The sequence below is a fragment of the Phalacrocorax carbo genome, chromosome 15 (genome assembly GCF_963921805.1).
Source record: "Phalacrocorax carbo chromosome 15, bPhaCar2.1, whole genome shotgun sequence".
Classification (NCBI taxonomy): domain Eukaryota; kingdom Metazoa; phylum Chordata; class Aves; order Suliformes; family Phalacrocoracidae; genus Phalacrocorax; species Phalacrocorax carbo.
Genome location: NC_087527.1, coordinates 8,365,224 through 8,386,292, shown reverse-complemented (window position 1 = coordinate 8,386,292; position 21,069 = coordinate 8,365,224). Strand labels below are relative to the sequence as shown.

Sequence of the window (21,069 nt, the reverse complement as noted above, 5' to 3'; positions counted from 1 at the left end):
CAAACTTAAAATAAGCCAAAATTACTACTCTGGACAAAGTGCAAGGTGTTGATTCTAACCTGTGAAATACTTGATACGATTCTGTTTCTCAGAGCTGTTCCCTGAAACAATCATACTAAGGTTGTTATAATATGAAAAACTCTAAGTCAGAAGTGTCTATAATGCTTAAATCTTCTAGGCATCATCAGAAGCACGTGTTATTTCCTAAGTGTTTACCCTGTACATGCTTTTCTCAAGTGCACATCTCCCATGCTGTCTCTGACACTCCTTTCTTTCACATACATATAGGGATGCAATGGATATTTTCACTTAAAGATTTCCAGGTATGCAATTCATCTTCTTGGAAGATCTTACTACTCATATTGTCTTGTAGCTTGTATCTTTACAGTCTAACATTACATCATCTACCATAATTTACAGTGACAAAAGGACACTGCAGTTGAAAGTCATTACCCCGAAGAGAGCGCATTGTCTGGCTTCATTTAATCTGTGTCATCTACCATAAAGCTAAAGCAATGAATGCACACAAAAATCATTACACAAAATAATTTATCAGGAGGCCATAATGGGATGGGTAACCAGCAAAGAGAAACACTACAGCGGTTACACAAACCCTGGACCTGAAACGGCGAGGCACCTGCAGAGCAGGAACGGGCGCCAGAGCAACAACCTCCAAACCAACCTCCTCTTTTGGGTTTACATCTTTTATAGCATCTTCTGTCAGCTGGCACTAAAGCTGCCAACCTCATAGGTGGTGATGTGTGATGTATTGGGGGGTATGTGGATGATGGCAATTCAACACATGTTGAGCAAAAAAGGCTAGTAAAAAAATGAAAACAGAGAGCAGAGTAGGGGTGGGGAGAACCCCAAACACTCGAATCCAGGACAAAACCTCGTACAGGCCAGTAACACAGAAGACATAGGCAAAAGATGGCTAGGGTACCTGCAGATTAAGCATCCCAGGTGCCTCAGTGCATCTCTGCATTTCAGCTTCCACTTTTGCTGCTGCTAGAGACAGTTGTACAGTCGGTGGGCACAAACTAAAAGCACCAAGCTTTACTGGGTAAGGAAAGGGAGACCCTGCATGGGAGTAGACAGAATCCCACCTTAAGGCACTGCTGTCCCAGCAGCTGGCCACAGAAGGCCATAGCCTTCCATATGCTCCCCTCCAAGAGTCTTTGTCCTCCTCTATTTGCTCCACTGGAATAAACACCAGAGATGCTTCTTTGCACACTGTATCCTCATCCACTGCCAAGAGACAGAGCAATATACTTCCAGAGCTGAACAACAGCCCTATGAACTTCAGCCAGAGACATTACACCAGCACGATGGAAGATGCTACTTACACCCCCGGGGACTGACTGCATCACCCCCACAGTAAAAGCAGCACATGCCACAGAGAGGAAAGCAACAGGGCTTCAGACCACACTTTGACCCCTAGGAAAACATGAGATGGAGAGCACTACCCCCTGTGCAGAGCTGCAAGTCAGCAAGCCTGTTACAACAGCCAAGCACCAGGATTCCAGTTAAGAGAAGTATGCAGATAAAATGCTTTCTCCACAGAGCTGACCTAGTTCTCTTATCAGTGCAACAGAGCTAACAAGGAAGTATCAATCTGTTCAGAGCTGCTACCCCAATTTGCTGAATTCTTCTGCTCTCTTAAAGGTTACAGGCAAGCTTCTTCCAGACCACATTCCTAAGACATTGAAAGATTTAAAAAAAAAATAGTTTTGGGCAAAAGCTTAGTACTAGCTAAGGATGGTTGTTACAAATGGAGAAAGAGCTCTTCCCCACCATAGCTTCATTAATTTCTCACCAAATCACCACACCACATCCCACCTTTCCCAACTAACCAGCTAAGGCACAAGCACTTTTTTCTAACATGACAGAGTGCTAAAAGCAGAAAACAACTGTATTTTCTCCTACAACTTGAACCAATCAAACGTGCCCAAATGAAATAAATGGCAAACATCTTTTCAACGTGTGTGACAGAGGAGCTCACTGGTAGCCACTAGACCTGAAACTCAATTCCTGATACAGGACGCAGTCTGCTCTCTTCAGTGATGAACTTAAGCTAGAAGCCAAGCAGAGAGCAGGACCCAGGTGCTGGGAGCATAAAGCACAGAAAGAATAACACGTGCAGGATTTGCTATTCTGTGGAAGTCAAGAAGAGGTGCAGACATGAAGGTAATTCGATTAACACAGTATTTTCTAAGGTAAGCACGTTTCCTGTTAAACTCCAGTGGCTTTAAGACATTATTGGAAACATTAACTGTAAGTAAGGAGAAGCAGGGTAATTGGATCATTCCTTTAAAAAAATGACAAGAAGATTTATCAAAAGGAGAAGTCTCCAAAGGACTTGATAAACTGTTTTCTATTCCTCCTCAATTACAACATGCCGTGGTATCCACAGGAAGAAACTATAAATGTTACAGATGTTTTAAGAAGATAAATAGTCTTGTAGATGAAAGGTGGCAGGTCCCAGTTCTTCAGCAGCACTGTAGCACTACAGCTTGAGAGCCACCATCAGGAAACCAAGACCTGCAGAAAGCCCTCCGCTATAAACACAAAGTTAGCTGGGACACAGATTCCTCGCAACTCAGAAATAAAGCAGAAACAACAGATCAGCACAACTGAGGCTCACAAATAGACCAGCCAAGTGTGAGTCAGACTGACCAAGCGAGGATGCAGCATTCTCCAGATGGCCCTGCCTGACCACAACCGCTCCGCTGGTCTGCTGGATGGAGCACAACACCCAGACCTGCCGGGAGCCCCCTGAGAAGATAGCGCTGCCTCGGGGGTGTGATCAGAGAGGAGCAGGATGGCCAAGTGCAACGGCAGTGCCTCTCGGACCAGCACTGCAGCCTACACCACTGCCATGGTGTCTGAGGTTTGTTTCCAGCCCTGTAATAGGAAATGTGATGGGCCAGAGACCTGGACAGTGTCACGGTTAGATTGGAGTTATAGCACAGACCAGCGTGGTCCATCACACTGCCATTCTGAATGGAGACACTTTACTCCAAACAGTAGTGGGCTCGGTTAGCATACCTTAAGAAACACTTTATCCAAATGCTAGCTAAATGAGAGCCCAATTTAGCAACTTCCCCGTCTCAAGCTACTCAGTAACACCCATTCAACAGGTGAGGCACTCACATTGAACTTTTGATGTTCTTGAAATAAACCCAGAATGGTTAATTGCCAAAGACAATATCCTCAGCACAGAGGAACGCAGAAGGTTCAGACTGGACAACACAAATGGATTTCAGATTTTAATGCTGTACAAATAAGCTGCAAAATGAATCTCAATTCTCGCAGTTGGAACTAGTGTGTATTTCTCCAGATTTCCATTTGCTGTCCTGCCAGCTCTTCTGGCCAAGCAGCCTATAATTCAAAGAGTACCATTGTCATTCTGTCCCGTTTCCGTAACATGCAATTTGAAATCAGGGCTGGGGGAGGGAGGAAGAGACTGGAGGAGGCTAAAACTCAAATCCAGATAGTTCAATCTGCTAACTTGATTTTAAATCCCTATCTTGTGGTACCAATTACAGCCCCTCAAACATCTGTTTTAGCAAAGGGTTCCAAGTTCAAACACATTTCCTCCATCCTACAGATGTTCTTTGTCGCCGATCCGTTTCAGGCCAAGGCTGCTGTCCTGTGCTGCGGCAGAGCCCCGGCTGCTACGCACCGCAGCTGAGCGGGCAGCAACATGGGCGAGCTGGTTTCAAACCATGAGTGCAACACGAGCACCTTTCTCACCTCTCTAGGCAGGCAAGAAAAAAAAAAAAAGAACTTAGGAAAGTGTATTTAGTTTAGTAAGCAACTTTAATAAACACTCCTGCTATACTACGAAGAAAGATTTCTGATGCAAGGAGAAACACCTTCCTACACCCACAGGCTCCCTATGCCAAGGGCAAAAGGTGCACCCGCCATCCCTGACACCCCCAGCGCTCCCACGGCAGCTCTCTGCCTACCTGACGGCGAGAATCACACCCTGATACACACTGGGTGAAGGCTGATTTCTTAGGGAAGGGACCTGCAGCTGGCTGCTCTCAGCTGGGGAACTTGTTTTCAGTAAAGGGCATGAGGAATTACAGCCTGTGTTTGATGACCTTTAAGCTTTACTTACCTGTCGGCTTGACAGTCATGTCACTGCACGTGCAACCCACACACTTCCAGCCCTTTGAGAGTCCCTGTGGCATTTACAGCAGCTCTGGAGGAGACCAGCCAAAACAACCGGCAGTATTCCGCTGAGATAAGCCCCAGCTGGTTTTTATGGGATCTTTCATAAGTGCTTAAGAATTCCCCTAGTAGACCAGAAGATCAATGTGGCAAGCACTGCTTCTAAAGAACAAAAAGATAACCTTTACCCCCAAAGAAACATCAGGGAGCAAAGTGAAGTGTACGGAGATAACACACGTGCATCCAAAGCACGGGGAAACAGGAGGCCAAACAAGGGTAGCCCGCCTTTAACCAACAGCACCTTAAAACACCACACAGAACTTTAAGAGATCGATCCAGAAAGCAGCAATGGCCAGGAAAAATATGCTGGAAGGCACAATGACACCCAGCTAGAAGTGTTTTGCGCCTACACTTCAGGCTGTACTAAAGCAGAAGTATATATTGCTGAAGTACGTCTGGCAACTTGAATTTGTCTAAGCTGGCTCAGGATATTTTCCTGCCTTGCAAACCGATCTCAGCAGATCCAAAAATGAAAATAAACCTTAAAAAAATTCACTGAAAACTCCAGAAAATTTAACCCACCTCCTGCTCTGAACAAGACAGCTTTGTGCCTATTTACTCCAACCTCCAACATACAGTATAATTAATAGAAGTACTGCAGTAAAAAATTAACAGTTGAAAAGCTAAGTGCAAGAACGGCCTTTTTTACACACACATCCCACCATGTGTGCTGGTGCAAATATAAACCATCAGTAAAACAACAAGTACACTTAGTAGTATACGCTACAAGTATTCCCAGCCTAGTACCTGCAAGACCCTGAGCAAAATGCTTAACCTCACATTTCCAATTTGGAAACAAGGAGATCAATCTGTTTCACACGGGTAACTGCAAGAAAACTAACACTGACTGGCTACTGTATGATGAAAAATGCCAAGCGAATGCCAAATATACACCTCAAGTCCATCAGTGTTCAAGAGTCCAGCACAAACTAACACACCATGAAGTTTTTAAGTGTTTAAAGGGGGAGAAAGAAAAAAAAAAAGGCAATTTCATAAGGTAACACTGGCACTGAGCTGAGGGCCTCACCATCGAGCCTTTTCTGATGACTATCTTCCATATCAAGTGATCATCCGCCCAGCACTGCCAGTTTGCCCAGCTCCCAAGGGACAGAGTGCTTACTACGGCTTGAATTTGTTATTGCCTGCTAATCCCTGGTGGTGCTAATTATACCCATTATCAGTTTGTCTGATTGAGCCTGACGCATGTCCAATATCCAAATCTGCAACACTGTAGGATGTCACGTCCCTATCAGATTTGCACAGGAACAGGTTGCTTCAAAATGTGGTGTTTCAATACAGCAGGTTTATACATTTATGTGAGATAAACAATGGATTTTCAAGGACTCCAGAACAGTCTCTATGGCAACTATATGCAGAACTAGGGGGATGGAGGGGGAAGGGAGGGGGAGTTCCCACATTTCTAAATACTCCCACCAGAGTGATTTGAAGTCCATTTTCCAGGGACTGCTTATACCAGGAACCACAGGTGAAACGTACTGGCTAGGTGCACAGACAGATGCAAACAAGGTGTAGTTTTAGGCACACCATCCCCATCTAGTTTTATGAAATCCTGCTCAGGCATATTTGATAAGACTGCAGAAATGGTTGCCTTAATATTCAGATAAGAAGAACTGTACATGGATCACATATATGCTTGTACATACATAGATTACATACAAAGATGCTACGGCCGACCAAGATTTGGAGAGCCATGGGAAACCATGATCCTTCCTATAGGATCGCAGTTTAACTTGGCCTTAGGCACAGCTCAGCAACACTCCAGACGAAAGCTGCGAGCTCATCTCAGCACACCTGACTGCATCAGGCTGAATCTTAATCACTTTAGGTCGGATCCCACCACTGTTTTAATTTTACCTCCACTGCTTTTTCAAATTAAATTATTAAAAGGGAAAAAAAGGAAAACCTAATTATGATGGATTGAGAGGCCCAGCTCAGTGTCAGAGGCACTAAAACCAATCCCACCACATCCAGCTTCTCCCACCGAGAGCCAGACTTCAGAAGTCATTACATGCTCATAGCAAAAAGCATATTATGTATCATTTATTGTTATCATCAACAAAATTGGGGTAAGACAAATCAGATAACGTTGAAGTAGCAAAGTGATAACGTTGAAGAAATGCTACTGTCCTTTCTCCAATGCGGGTGATTCTATCTTGGTATCTAACTCATTAACAAAGAAGAAAAGCAAAGAGGAAAAATGGTCAAAGAGCTCACGTTTTACTTTGTCTAAACCAAGGGGACCTCTTCTATCAACAAGCACCATGAGAGTACCAGCAGGCTGGAAGCCTTCGAAAGAACAACATGGGACATGGGTTGGGGTGTTTTATTTTTCCCCATAGGAGGTGGTAGCAGATACCATTTTCATTATTTCTGTGTCAAGTTCCTTGATAGCTCCTGACCTACAGAGCCACACTTTAAAGCTTTTATGGTACTCCATCACACCATTTCAAGACCACTTTGTGGCTCGTTACAAAGATGTCTGCTGTAAAGAGATGGCATCTGTCTTACTGGCATGAAGAACTGCATGGGAGGGGTGTAAAGTAAAACCATCTATCCACCCAACAGTCACCTTCTACTTTATAGCAACATCGTTACCTCCACATCCAGCCATTAATTCTATCAGATTTGTATTCACTACACCAACCCATACAGGGACAGATACAACTAATTGTTGGTATATTCCATTAGGAACCTCTCCAGACAGTTTCCTCCTCTGAGGACCATCAGCACCTGACTGTGCATCAGAGGGCTCTCCAGTGCAAAGGCAGACCTGCCGGCGGGACCTCGGCTCGGCACTGCTACGCCGAGAAGCTGAGTAATTCTAGTGTCACCCTGGTATTTTATGTGCCTAACACTGTCATCTAAAAACACATACAAAATCATGTACTGAACAACTGTAACCTCAGAAAGAAACAAATAATCCATTTTTAGTATTGTTACTCACATGAGGAGAAATAGAACAAAGCAATCCTATTGGCAAATAAAAAGGAAAGGCCCAGTAACCGATTCCCAACTACACCAGTATATTCAATGCATCTGGAATAAGCAACTTTCACTGCTAGCTTCCCTGAGTCACTTCAGCTAACCTAAACCTTTTCGCCCTAGTTGTGACTTGGTGTTTGCCCCAGCAATGCCACCACCACCAGCATTTGTGCATCTTGGGACAAAAAGATATCAGTTCACATCCTGTCAGCCTAAAGCCACCAACGATCTGACTTTTCGCATGTAGCTACATAACCACAGTGACTGTAAACTGAAGCTGTAAGCAGTTTCTCATCAGACTAATTTCAGAGTTAACAACCCAAATACAAGCAGACCAAAAATATTAGGTGGGGAGACTACAGGGAAAGAGCTAGAAGAGAGCACAGACTTTTAATTCTTGTTCATATGCCCTGTAAATGCTTAAACTGGGGCACTTCAAATCCTCAGTGAGTTTCTGTTCCAACACATCCTTTGAGAAGGACTGAGATTGTCACAGAGGCCTCAGTAAAACAAACTCAAAAATAAACAAACCCATACTTTAAAAGTCAAGTGAAAATGTGCCTGTGAGTTGCCTAAAAGGACATTCCTAGCCCTGGGAGTGGTGCGCTGATGACCTCACCAAGCCGCACACTCAGGCCAGGAAGTGTTTTGCTCATGTCTTCAAAATAGGAAGCTGGCATCCAAGTCATACTCCTCGGAACCGATAATCAAATGAAAACCAATAACATAAATTCTCTTATGATCAGAATGCAATGTTGTGTATTAATGAGCCATTTTATGAAGCCGTCATTAAAGTCTAATATTAAACTTGAACATGATGCATGGAGCAGTTACTGAGGGCAGGTCTCTCAGCGTCCTTTGCTGTATCACTCAGGAAAGCTGATATTTTACCCTTCTGTGCATTCCTTCTCATTGCCATTAAACTGAATCTCTGCCTTTTGCTTGGAGTGAATCCCAGAAGTGACAGATGCAATAAGCATGAAGATTTAACTTGAAAAAATCCAATGATGTTTGAAAAGGCAGCTCACTAGAAGATAGAGTAATGCCAACAGAGAACATAAAGAGAAACACACAAATGCTGATTAAAGCAATCTGTATAAAAGGCTACAAGTGACCATTGAAAAATTACTATTATGAAGTGCTATATTAAAACAAACACAAAGCAAATGCTCCCTGACATGTACCCGAGTGTGTCAGGTCTTACTATGGCTACCGAAAATACTGAAAACATATATACACAAAATAAACATGCACTGACTTTATCACAACAGTATTTGATCTTCTACCTTTGTGTACACATTCTTTAGCGAACACAAATATTAGCTGCAATAAAACCTCTTGGTGAGTGCATAGCCATCTGTTTTTCCCCTTGAGCAGAAAAGATGATTCAATGCTTGTTATTCAAATGAAAATCGAATATATGCTCTCCTGCCTCACGCACAAGATACCCACTGTTTTCTCCAGCCATCGCACATTCAGCACATGTGAACAGGCTTCTTACAGGATGGACTGTGCCAGTTCACACCATTTTCCCACACACTCAGCAGGCACAGAGCTTCTCTCCTGCGTGTGCTTAGAGAGGCACACCATGAGAGAGGGTAGTGTCAGGTAATTTGGATACAGCCCAGCCTAAAATTAAACCCGAATCGGTATCAGCAAACTGAAAAAGCCAGCCACTGCTTAATATATTCAAAATGTCACTCTTTCATTTTGCCAACATCCTCGGTCTTGCTTATACTAATGCACACGCACATCTGCGTGAATAGGCTGAACAGACGTGCTCAAACACACACGTACAGGCCTGAAACTACAGCTATTAAAAAACCCCACAACACTAATGCATATCCCTTATCTTTAACAATAAAACTGCATCAATCAGTTTTACTTTTGTTTCCAGTCAGCTTTCAGTCCTTTTTTTATTTTTTTTTCTTTTAGACCTGTCTCCTGTGCGGTCACAGCATCACATTGTCTAGACCGGGGTACTACAGCTGAACGTTCGTGCGGTTGCACATCGGACACCTTTCCACGTCCTGTGAGCGGAGAGGCTGCCAATGTCACAAAGCACAGATAAGAACTAACCTTTACATTCTGCCCTTTGACATATCGCTATTAAAACAACGTGGTTTTCTGCGTAGAAAAACAAACACCAGGAGCGTGTCGTACAGCCCAGGACTTTACACATCTCCTGACACAGCCTCGGAAGAGCCATTAATAACGGCGTGACACATACCCGGCTAAGACTGGTGTAAAGAAAAAACAAACCCCAAAACTAAACCCTCCAGTCATCTTTTGTCCTCTGAAGCCTCACAGGGTGGCAGCGGGGACGCGGCGCTCCGGGGGCGACACGCACACCCGCCGCTGCCGGCGAGCTGCTGCATCGCCGTGGGGGGGAACAAAAAAAGGAAAAAAAAAACCCTCCTGAACAAAAGAAAAGCGCCGTCCTCTCCGCGGCGAAGCGGCCGGGGCTGGCAGCGGGCACCAGGTGTGCGGCGGGCAGGGGCGGCCCGGGCGGCGGCGGCGGGAGAGCCCGGCCCCGGCGGCGGGGCCGCCCGCCTCGGGCAAGCCCTGCCGGCAACCTGCGAGCCCCGGGCGGCCGCCGGAACCCGCGGCGACCCCGAGCCGCTCCGCTACCTAATAAGGAGGAGAGCGGGGGAGAAGCCCCGAGCTGAGCGCGGCGCCCAACCTCCGGCGTGGGGAGGGCGCTTTCCCCCGCAGGCCCGGGCGCTGACAGCGGCCACCGCCTCAGGAAGGGCTCGGCGGCATCGGCCGGCCCCGCGCAGGAAGAGCCCGCCCGGACCCCCGCCCGCCCTGCCCGGCCCCGCCGCCGCCCTCCCGCGGGCACCGGCCGCCTCCCCGCGGCGGGCCGCCGGCCGCCCTCCCTCCCTCCCGCCCCGCCAGCTGCCACCGGCCGCCCACGCGGGGCGCCGTCCCGCTGACCTCCCCGCTCCCCACTTCCCCGCCCTCACGGCCCCGCAGCCGCGCACCGCGATCCCGAGCCGCCTCCTCGCGTCCGCTCCTCAGCCCCGGCGGAGCCGCCTCCACCTCCTGCCACTGCCGCCGCCGCCGCCGCCCGACTGACCGCCGCGGGGCGGGGGCGGGCAGCGCCGCGCGAGGCCCCGCCCGCCGCCCGCCGCGGGCCACGCCCCCTCGGCACGGGCACCGCCTGCAGCCGCGAGTTCCCGGCCCGCCTCGCTCGGCAGAGGCGGCGAGGTGAGTGGCGGCCCTCCTAGCCAATGGCGGCGGTCGTGGTCGCGCGCTCTCGCTACCCAGTGCGGGCGGGGCGGCCCCTCAGCCGCCCCTCAGCGGGGTCGGGGCGAGTCTCTGCCCGAGGGGTCCTCGCGCCCCTTCACCGCCCCGGCGGGCACCCGGCAGCCCGGCTCCCCTCAGGCGCTTAGCCCCTTGCCCAGCCGGTGGCCCCCCACTGCTCCCCAGCCTGCCTCTGGCCTCTCCCCTCACAGGCCCGGCTGCGGCTGCCTGCCGGGGTGGCACTGGCGGTCCTCTGCTTTAGATACCCAGGGTGCCAGCGAGGGGGGACGCGCTGCCAAAAGGACGGGGGGGGGGGTTTGGGGCACTGTGGCAACAAAGCCAAAAACCGCGAGCGCTGACGCGGTGAGTGAAGCACGACCCCGCGGATGCGGCTCCCCGTGAGCCCCCCGCCAAGCTGGGCGCAGCCGGAGCCGGCTGTCGAGAAACGCGACGCCGAGGAGAGCCGGCGGTGCTGGGAGAAAAACCACCGCGCCGCCTCGTTCTGTCGTGCCGACTTGCTGGGGCCTGTAGCTGCGCTGGAAAACGGCACTTCCAGCAAGGCGGGGACAAAAGGAGAGCTTAAGCCCCTGCTAAAAATCACACTTGAATGCGAAACCCAGGCCCGTGGCTTGAAACGGAAGATTCCCCCCGTGGTGCTAGGAGTAAAGCCACTTCTGGGGATGCTGGCTTACACGGTTGTGAAGGGGGTTTTTTGTATCTGCTGTTCGATGAAAGAGGCTGACTGTTACTACAGCACGCAGTGGGAAGGCGAGTACCCGTGTGGCAAACACCCCGAGGCACGCAGGGTGATGCCGCTCTCAAAGCCTGCGTGTTTCTGTTCCGCCGGGGAACTTGAGGAGCGGGTGGATGGTGCTAGATCAGGGCCCCTGCTGCACGCTGTTTACCATACATGGCCAAAACCAAAAGCTCGTCTAGCTTCCTTATACGCTTTGGCCAATATCTGCGAATTCGTTTGCATGTGGTTAGGTGCTTAAGGGGCCTAATTTTTCAGGGGAGCAACGCACCTGCAATTCCCCTTATAATCCTCAGAATTTGGAGAAATACGTGTGAAAGAACCCTCCTCCTCCCCCATGAAACTGTGATGGGACTGTGAGCTACCCCCTATTAGGTGGTAGCTGGGTGTTAAAACATGCAGAAAGCCTCTCAGATACATTTGTCACGGTCTTGCTGGTCTGACTGATTACAGCTGATAGAAACTTCAGATGCCACGGTAGCTACAAATTAAACAAACAAATGTTACCCAACATTTGGCACTAGTTTAACCACTGATTCAATAAGCAGGAAAGTCTCTTACGTACTGAGCAACACCTTGATAAAAAAAATTATGCACCCAAAGATTAGAGTTGCAAGCCTGCATCCCTGCCACGCACTGCCCGCAGCACCAATTACCGTGAAATTAATACCTTCCTTCTGAAAGCCAGCCCAGCACACTTGTTCTCCACCCTCCTCCCTCAAACAAACTCTTTAAAGCTAAAAAAGAAGAAAACAAAAGCAGTTTGGCAGCCTTGGAGCAAACTTGCAGGTAATCTGTAGTTTAGTGGGTTTAGATTGTGATTCATATTTTCCACGTAGGTACGTGACTTGCTGAAGGTCACACAATGAGTCAGTGATAGAGCTGAGTGTCTTGACTGCCAGTCCCACGGCCATTAAATTATTAGGAGTCTCGAACCTGTGCATGTGGCTTAAAACTTTATAAAAAACTGTTGATACAAGCATATCAATATGTACTTAAATATGTACATATGTATAGCTCCTTCTAGATCAAAACTGTGGGGAAGCTTGAAATGATATTTTAATCACATACCAGGTGATGCTTTACCCTGGACTGACAAACAGCAAAGGCAGCAGTACCCAGCACTACCCAACAGCTTGGAAGAGAAACCAAGGAAGGTTTTTGGCATCTATCTAAAAAAGAGCGATGCACAAAGAACACAAAGTGAAATTTGTCCTGAGAAATCTGATCAAAACCTAATCCTCTCTAACTGTCACCTGAACGGTTGGTTCCTGGTTCACGTTGTCGCTGCAGCAATGGGTACTCCTGCAGCACAGCTTGCTGGAGGTGTTGTTGGAAGGGTCACTGCGAGTGGACTCAGAAGGAAATGATACCTCTTGAATTTTCGCTAGCACTTCCTTAAACGTTTGGATGGAAGTGCTCCAAAGATCACTCAGATCCTGACCTGGACTAATGAGCCATTTAGACCGCAACAGCTCACCGTACAAGGCGATGAAGGAATGATATGAATTTCAGGCTGAAGTCTTCAACAACAGGAGGAAGGGCTAAGGTTTTACACGTGCTTTTTGGTTCCACTGTAAGCAGTAATCTGCATCCCTTCAGCTGAATAAAATCATTCTAACAAACAGTACTTAAGTTATAGCCAGAGTGATGTAAGCCTAATAGCTTGTCAAAATATGTCACAAATTCTAATTTTTGGAAATAAAAATATCCTGTTACCAAATTCTTGCAGCTACAAGGAACCATGCAACAAAATTTGTCCTTCTATTTGATCAGTACCAACACGCCTGATTATTAAATTTTGCAGAAAAGAATCAGAATTTATTAAAAAATGCATGTCTCTAGTTTTATCCATCCCACATATTTTACGCTCTAATACATCGATGCACGATTGCAGTCTATCTCACAGCCTTTATACGGAAACAGCACCGTGTCTACAGACTCCACCTCTGAAACTTATGTCAGCAGCTAAATTTAGCTTGCTTGCAAATATGCATCAATTCCACCGCTGCAATAAATCACACTGGTTTATTCCTGTGATGATCTTGACACGCCTTATAAGTAACGCAGCCGGTGTGCCCCACAGCCGTCATTGCCAGTGCCGTGTTATTACTTAGAAAAGGTAAAGAAAGACACAAACACCTGAGGCACCTCTTTCTGCGAGAAACTTTGATGGCTTCTTTGGCCTTCAGCTGATACTAAGCAATTTGGCTTGGAGTCTGTGAGCAATCTGAGATGGATGACAACCCTGTCGTTCAGAACCAGTGACGTCACTTGAGGGATAAGTTTGTCTCAAACATTTCAATTTGCTTAAATCCTCATTGCTAATTGTATTCTGAATGAAGGAAAACGGCTTATGGGTTTAGAGAGATCAGCAAGTAAAAGTCCTGTTATTTTGCAGCTTAACACAAAATATGCTGGACGTGACATATTAGTTCTGGTGTTTCGGACCTTGGGTTTGCAGCTATCCAAGTTACACAATTTATGAAGAACTATTTATTTATGACTTGAAGCCTTTTGATTTATTATTATATTTAAATGACTTTACAGGAAGAACCACCTGAAAGTTGCTTATTTTTATATCTCTTCTTCTATGGCCCTCATGATTTAGATGTGTGAGGCCAGATTCAGCAACGTTGGGAAGAGCTGCTCCTGTTGAAATTGGTGATGCAATCTTACGTTTCACATAATATTACTGGAATGCAGTGGGGTTTTTTATGCAGGGAAATCTGAACTGATTGCAATGAAATAGAAGTACCCAAACTATTTTCTGTGCGTGGCCATAGCATTAGATTTACTCTTTCTGCCTTGTTTTCTCAATGTCCATCGGGCACATATCGAGTGGCAAAGGGAGCTTTATTAAACTGCTTACAAGCCTGGCTTTTAAGGGACATTTCAATGATCATCAATGTTGAGCAGCTGCCCAGACAAAATTGTACCAGCAGGCACCCCGTAACAGCTCTTGATTATGGCTAGTCAATTCTGTCTCTTGGACCGGATTACGTGTTCTTCCTAGGGAAGCGTTGCCCTGTGCTGAGCTGTTCCCCAGATCCAGCAAAGTGTCTGGAGAGAGAGAGCGCAAAATCCGTTTGGTTTGGCCTTATTCAATCCGTGGCCAGAAAGGGGAGCTGTAGAATTATGGAATGAAGATAAGGAGAGCAATATGTTCAATCAGATTTTTTAAATAACAGCCAGGAAGGGAGAAGCATATGAGAGTGTATCAGAGCATGTGGCCAAGGAGGAAGGAGGAATATGTGAATTAAAGCAGCGGGTGAGGAGTCAGCAGCCCCTTAGTTTTTATTCCCAGATCCACCCCTCCTTTCTGTGTGAAATCGATCAAGTCCCTGCGCTACTTCCCGACCCAGTAAACTGGGGTCAGGTCGCAAGCCCCCTCCCCAAACGGTGGTGAAAAGCCGCTGTGGTGAGGGTGCACTTGCACTGGCGCTGTTTGTGTGCTGCCTGGCATGGATGGAAGATGCTGGAGACTGATAAGTGATAATAAGTGAACATTAGGTCAGGATGTGTATTAATAATTTATGCTATTGTTATTAATGATTTAAAATACATTTCATAAAGCACATTTATTACTACATATACGCACTCTTATGCATGTTGTATGCAGCAATACACGTCACACACATCCCTACCAACTCGTCTATGGGAAGGGCGTAGAAATGTGTGCTGCCCACGGTTTTTACAATGAAAGGAAATCTCTAAATTAATTTTCAGCTAGTCTATTTCCTCATGTATTTTTCTTCTCCATCAATGTACAGGACTGTGAAATATATTTTTCTTTCTCTTTTCTCATTTTGGCAATAAAGGGGAGGTGGTCCCAACGGTCCCAATACCTAACTAAAATGTTGGGACAGCAAATAAAAATTAAGCAGTTAGTTGCAACAGATGGGATTTTCTTTGTTGCTATCTATCTCCACTACACCAGATGATTAACTAGGAAGAGAGAGACAAAAAAGCAGAACAACAAAAAAAAAAAGCTATATTTTATTTACAACATGAATATCCTGGGACTGACACTTCCTATCATTCTGAATAGCAGGAAAAAAAGCAGCCAGGCACCACGTAATGAGCAGGGGCTTTGAGCAGTGAGCAGTAATGTGGGGCTTGGCACTGTGATTCCTGTAGCACTCCATGTTACACTTATCACATGTCCTAGTCTTGTCCTCATTATTCAACCAGTTTTGAATCCTTTTGCCATCTTGTTCTGTTTCCCTGCTGTCTAGGATCAAGTTGGACCAAAGGTGCTGGAAAAATCAGATGTATAAGAAAGGAGTCATATAATGGTAAAAATAAGTGAGATGTTCGCGTTCAGTTAGGCAGTACGAGATTTGGGAAGATACACGTTCAGAAACGGATTTAAAAACCAGACTATGTCACAGATGTAGCAAAACGAGAAGCTATTCCTACTCCTCTTTACTGCAGTGTTTCACAGTACAGCACTGAAATAGATTGTCTTGACCCTCCCTCCCTATTTCTTCTGAAGAACAAGTAGGTAAACATCTGTCAGGAGTGATTTAGCTGTCGCCAGTATTGCCTTAGGGATGGAGCATGATTTCTTGTAGTCCCTTCTAACCCCCTTCCTCTGTAAGATCACTTATTGCATCAACCTGCTCCTTTTATTCCCCGCAAAGGATGCATGCCTCATTGCTGATGAAAACATCCCTCCGTCTGCTCTGGCTGATGAAAACACGCCGTATCAGCTGTACCATTTAATCAGACAAATCTCCCACTCGAGGAGGAATGGAGAGGCTGTGTAGATCCAGACACCCCGATAATACCAGTACTAGCACCGCTTCATGCACAGAGCCTAAGTCTGTCAGGTGGCAGATAGTTTGCAGTGACAAATAGTTCACAGCCCTGTTTCTTTACATTATGAGAATGATAATATGTCTTCAGATGCTTCCTGAGAGGATAGGATCTGTTTTTCATTGCTGTAGGCCTTTTGTTTTCACTGATACACACACAAACTCTGGCAGTGTTTATATTCTGACTTGGTTTCGCGACTTCTGTGAATGAGAGTATTTGACAGTACAATGTACTAAGCACCGTGGGATAATCACACCTATTTTTTAAATAAACATGCTATTCAATTCAAAGCTAGCATAGATTTCCCATGCCTTAAAACATTTATTTTCCCTTATAAGGAAATCCACAATTGCAGATGGTCAATAAAGAGAAGATGTAAGTTAGCCAGCATGGGTCTGATATGTCCTTACAGGATCCAAACTCTCAGACAAATGCGCATTTCTGATTTCTCCCTATTTGCACATAACTGCTGTTTTACCAGTAAAATGTCAACAAAGTTCCTTTATCCATAGTTTTTCAGTGAAAGGGTTTTCAGGTTGATGTCATTCTCCTGAAAGCCTTATTCAGTTAAGTCACAGTGCAGGAGAAAAAGAACCTATGGAAAATAACACCTCCTTTCTATGCCACAAGTAAATAAAACTATATTGGCTCACCCAATGCCTAGAGACAGAGGCAAATAAGCACACATGACAGTGAGAGAAAGTATCATATGGGAGCTTCTGCACTATATCTGTTCATGAAAAGCAGTATGGGAGTACTGGATATTATACTTATTTATATACAGGAGAGTCTTAAAAATCCCTTTCTCACAAAACAGTTTCACTGCAAGAAGTACTTTTACCGGGCTGCTCGTAGACTTGAATCAATGCCTGATTTTTGGCCTGCCTCGTTACGACCATAGATCGCTAAATGTGCCCCAAGCGCATCCCTTCTGTTGCTCGGCTGGGATGAGGCAGGTATTTTCTGAAAAGCCTCACGGCCACCGTGTCCCCACCTCCCCTCCCCACCCAACCCTCAGCTGCAGCTGCTCGGGATCCACCCTGGCCCCACGGCACCGCGGGGCAGAGCGGGGGGCTGCCAGCCTGCCGGTGGCAGAGCCGCCGTCGCGACTCACCTTTCCTGGCAGCGCTGGGCGGTGGCGTCGCTGCCTTCGCCTCTGCCGGCTTGGGCTTTTCGAAGGTTCTCTTTGCGTCGGCAACTTTAAGCACTTTCTCATCCTCCTGACTCTTCCTCCCCTTCCGCTCCGGCTCCTCTGAGCCCCCTCCTCCTGCAGTCCTGCCTCCAGTTAGCTGTTCCGTGCCTGCAGCTGCCCCCTGCTCCTTGGCAGGCTTCGCTGCATCGCTGCGGGGCTCCAGCAGCGCCTCCGTCATTGCCACAGTCTTGCTCATACTCAAAGCCAGGCTCTCTTTGCTGTGGGACCGGACAGGAGGGGCCGGTGGGGTTTTCTTCTGGCTGTATGACTGGAGTATCCCTGCATCTGCTTCACCTCCGAGCTGTTCCCTGCTCTCAAGAAGCTGGCTGCTGCTCTGTCTCAAAAGCTTTTCAGTGTCTTTAGCCACCGAAGCATAATTTGCAACTGCAGAGACCATTCTCTTGAGGCTGTTCACTACCTGCTTGTCTGGCTCGGGCTTCCTGGCCGGATCCTCCTCGCTGGTCTGGCCGTTCTGGCAAAGGTCCGGAGGGCCGTCAGGCTGGGGGGCGAAGCTCACCGCCTGCCTGAAGCTTTCAGCTGCCTTGCTGCTTTCTCTGGGGACGTAGGAAACAGGTGATGTTGCCTCCTGTTTGCTTTGCAAAATGTAATCCATAAGCATGGCGTTTCGCTCAAAGCTGTCTGACCTGATGGGGACAGTCGGCTTGTTGCCCTCCGAGGGAGAGTTCAGGGTCAGTTTATTCACTTGCCTGTTCTCTGCACTGCTTTCTGAGTCTGAACGGCTTATCTGCCTCCTCAGGACTCCTTGGAAAGTGTTGAGCCTGTTTAGGCTCGGACTTGCCACCTTCCCATCCCCTGGGTAGCCCTCCTGAATCACAGGTACCTTGTGCTCTGTTGCTTCCCATTCCTCCTCAGGTTCTGCTTCTGCCTCTTCGATCAGGCGCCTGTACTCACTCTCCTCCAACCTGTACACCACCGGCTTCACCGTCCTGCTTGTGCCCGCTTGCCTGTGCCCAACCTCCATTTCATACACCTTCGGAGGGGCTTCTCCCTCCTCCCCTCTCCTGCACCCTTTCAACATGGGGTGGTCTTCCGAGCACGTGTCCCCTGCCAGTCCCCGCTGCCCTCTCTGCCCGCTGCGCCTCATCTCTGACTTCTTGGCAGGGGCTTGCGTGTCGCTCCCCGGGCCAGGAAGGTCCCCGCTCTCCAGCGTGTGCCCCAGGCCCTCCTGGCCAAGTTGCGGCAGAGTATAATCCTTGCCCATCCCTGAGGAGGCTCCCCGGGAGGTAGTGCAGTCTCTCCCCCTCGCCTTACTTGTGTCATCCTGTAAATATCCATAGTACTGCCAGGTGGAGGCTTCCATGGCTGGGAGCTCAGTCACTGTAAATCCTGGTCCAAATGCTTTAAAACTGGCCAGCCAAGATTTCTTCCCACCTTGGGTCTCGGCAGACTTTCAGCACCGCCTTCTCCTTCCTCTGCTACTGGGAGAGACGGAGGCAGCTTGGAAGCCTCCGTGCCTGGGTCATGTGAATTGGCATTTTTTAGCCTCATGGCCAGCAGAGATGAAAATGCAAGTTGGCATGATGGAGCCCATCCTCTGCGGCAGGGCAGGAGGCTCTCTCCTAACCCAACAGCTGTCAGAGTTGATGCTATGCTGGTTCCTACCCAAATATACCCCACATAACTGTAAAAGCACCCCCCAGCTTCTAATTTCCTGGTCTGTAGCACTTTACAGGCAGGACTTGCTGCCCATCGGCATCTTTCTTCAGGGACTTTCCTCTTTTCCCCAACCTGCTGCAGCAGTAACTCCCTATGGTCCCGTGCAGGAATCCTCCCTGGCTTCCCTCCGATATCGCTGCTTCCAGAGTGATTTACTGCCAGGTGATCTGCTGCAGCTCGTCTGGGCAAGATCACCTCCGTCAGCTCCTCCGTGGGTTTCACGGAGAGCTTGGAAACCCGCATCCGTGTCCCTGGCACTCTTCCCTGCCTCCCTGCCCTGCGCCCGACGGACGCAGTGTCTCCCCCAGCGCTCCTTCCTTGGAAGCAGCGCACAGCCTTGGTCTGCGTCCCAGTGTTTCAGGGAGAGATACTGCCTGCACAGAGCACGCAGGGCAGAGATGGATCGGCTGGAATGATCTGTGGGAATATGTTATTTCTAAGGGAATTGCTGTGACATAAAAAAGACTACTCGAGATAAACAGAGAAGCCCCACAGCAGCCTCAGAAACAAGTTTCCCTTAGGAGACTCCAAAACATAACTTATCAAAAATCCCTACTAAGACTCTGGGCATTTGTCTAAACAAGCCTCTGAGCAGAAAGTTCCTCCCTTCAGATATTCCTTCTGACGAACGGGCTCCTGTAAACTCTCTGGAAGGAGGGGGAGCAGCAGGGCTGGAGGGCTCTAATCCGTTTATACACAGCTGGGATGCCTGGCATTGCAGCGAGCCACGGCGGCCGCCACGGCTCCCACCCCAGCAGCTCTTGCCCAGTGCTTTGCCTTTTATGGTGCACGAGGTGCCGGCTGCCTGATCCCAACCCGGGAAGGCATCCTGAGGAGGGATGCAGGAAAACACCTAGATGGTTCCTAAAGAGACGCAGGCAGTGGCGCAGCTTGTGCCAGCACCTCCGCGGTGCCGGGGCTGTGAGCCGGGAGCTGCTTCCCAGCAGGGGCTGAGTTACCACAATGTCAGCTTGAAGAGTTTGCAAACTGCCCCCAGCGACCTGTTCATGGCCCCTGGCTAAAGGCATCCTGCTGACACTCAGTGGGGCTGGAAAATCCTGCCGGGGCCACATCCAGAGCCCCCAGGGACCGCAGCAGCCCTCTGAGCACAGCTGACGCACCCACACAGGCTCTGTGGGTTACACCGGGACCACAGTCTGCCATGATGCCACCACCTCATCCCCTGCTCTGGGAGCTGGCTCAGGAGCGAGCGCTGGCCACCGTCAAGGGGAAGGAGCGAGGGATGATGGTTATCCCAGCCCTCATCAGCCAGGCCCCCTTGCAGGGACAGCTTTTTATCAATGCATGTTGAAGAGCTGCTCTGCAGCAAGACAAAACACCATTTGTTACAACTGGAAGTTTTAAATCCCTGCTGAGGCTTCCCAAAACAAACACAACCACTTCCCAGCAGGACCGGGGCCGGTGGCCGGGCTCCCGAGCTGTGCCAGGAGCAGGCGAGGCTCCCTGCTGACGCCAGCAGTGGCAGGACCTCGCAGCACCGATCCCACCAGGTAGTAAAATGCTGCAGCAAGATTTGCTGACAGTTGCGTAAGTGACGAATTTTAAAGCCAAGTCACCTCTTCACAGGATAAACTTGCCAGAGTCAGGCATGGTTGACGTTGGCACAATGACTTGATCAATAATTCGGGGTTCTTCCACTTGAGCCAATGCCCTGACCCCCCCATGCCAAAGTCAAACATGTTTTGGGTTTCTCACAAACCGTCATGGTTTAGAGACACCATGTTGGGTTTTTTTGGCTTGCCCTCGCTGTGTGGGGATTGTAGAGCCCCGGGCTGGTGTGGAAGCTGCCCAGCTGGGTCCTTGGACTTGGGTTTGCCCTGCCCTGCTCTGTAGCATTTTGCACCGCTTTCCTGCAAGCTGCTTATTAAACACTTGGGAAATTCTGACACAGGAGCAACGCGGTTTCTGCTCCTGAACTCTCTGCATAAAAGGAAATGGCAGTTGCAGCAACATCGCCCCTGCCCCATCCTTCAAACCAGAGAGGAAGAGACTTTTAGGGAATATGCAACGCCCAGGGCAAGGGCTGAAGCTGGAGCAAACCCAACCAGCTCATCAGCTGCTCCCCAGCCGAGCAGCTCCCCTGGCTGAAGCAGCAGAGCTGCTGCTATCAATACAA

The 21,069-nt window shown here is 48.4% G+C and overlaps 2 protein-coding genes and 1 long non-coding RNA gene across 3 annotated transcripts in view; 1 reads left to right on the top strand and 2 right to left on the bottom strand.

Moving 5' to 3' along the window:
* Positions 1-10,326, bottom strand: part of CORO1C (coronin 1C) — a 47,174-nt gene extending 36,848 nt beyond the window's left edge. Inside the window, exon 1 of the mRNA XM_064465973.1 lies at positions 10,227-10,326. The gene's annotated coding sequence lies outside the window, so the exon portion shown is untranslated. The remainder of the gene's footprint in view (positions 1-10,226) is intronic.
* Positions 10,327-10,387: 61 nt separating this feature from the next.
* LOC135315776 (uncharacterized) lies at positions 10,388-12,872 on the top strand. The gene is made up of 2 exons (XR_010375267.1): positions 10,388-10,452; positions 12,317-12,872. It is a non-coding gene; the product is annotated as an uncharacterized LOC135315776 (long non-coding RNA).
* Positions 12,873-15,222: 2,350 nt separating this feature from the next.
* On the bottom strand, positions 15,223-19,314 carry LOC135315775 (nucleolar and coiled-body phosphoprotein 1-like). Its single transcript, XM_064465972.1, has 2 exons — positions 17,178-19,314; positions 15,223-15,501 (listed from the first exon to the last, which is right to left on the bottom strand). The coding sequence occupies exons 1-2, from the start codon at positions 18,574-18,576 to the stop codon at positions 15,425-15,427; spliced, it is 1,476 nt and encodes a 491-aa protein (XP_064322042.1). The 5' UTR covers positions 18,577-19,314; the 3' UTR covers positions 15,223-15,424.
* Positions 19,315-21,069: the final 1,755 nt, after the last annotated feature.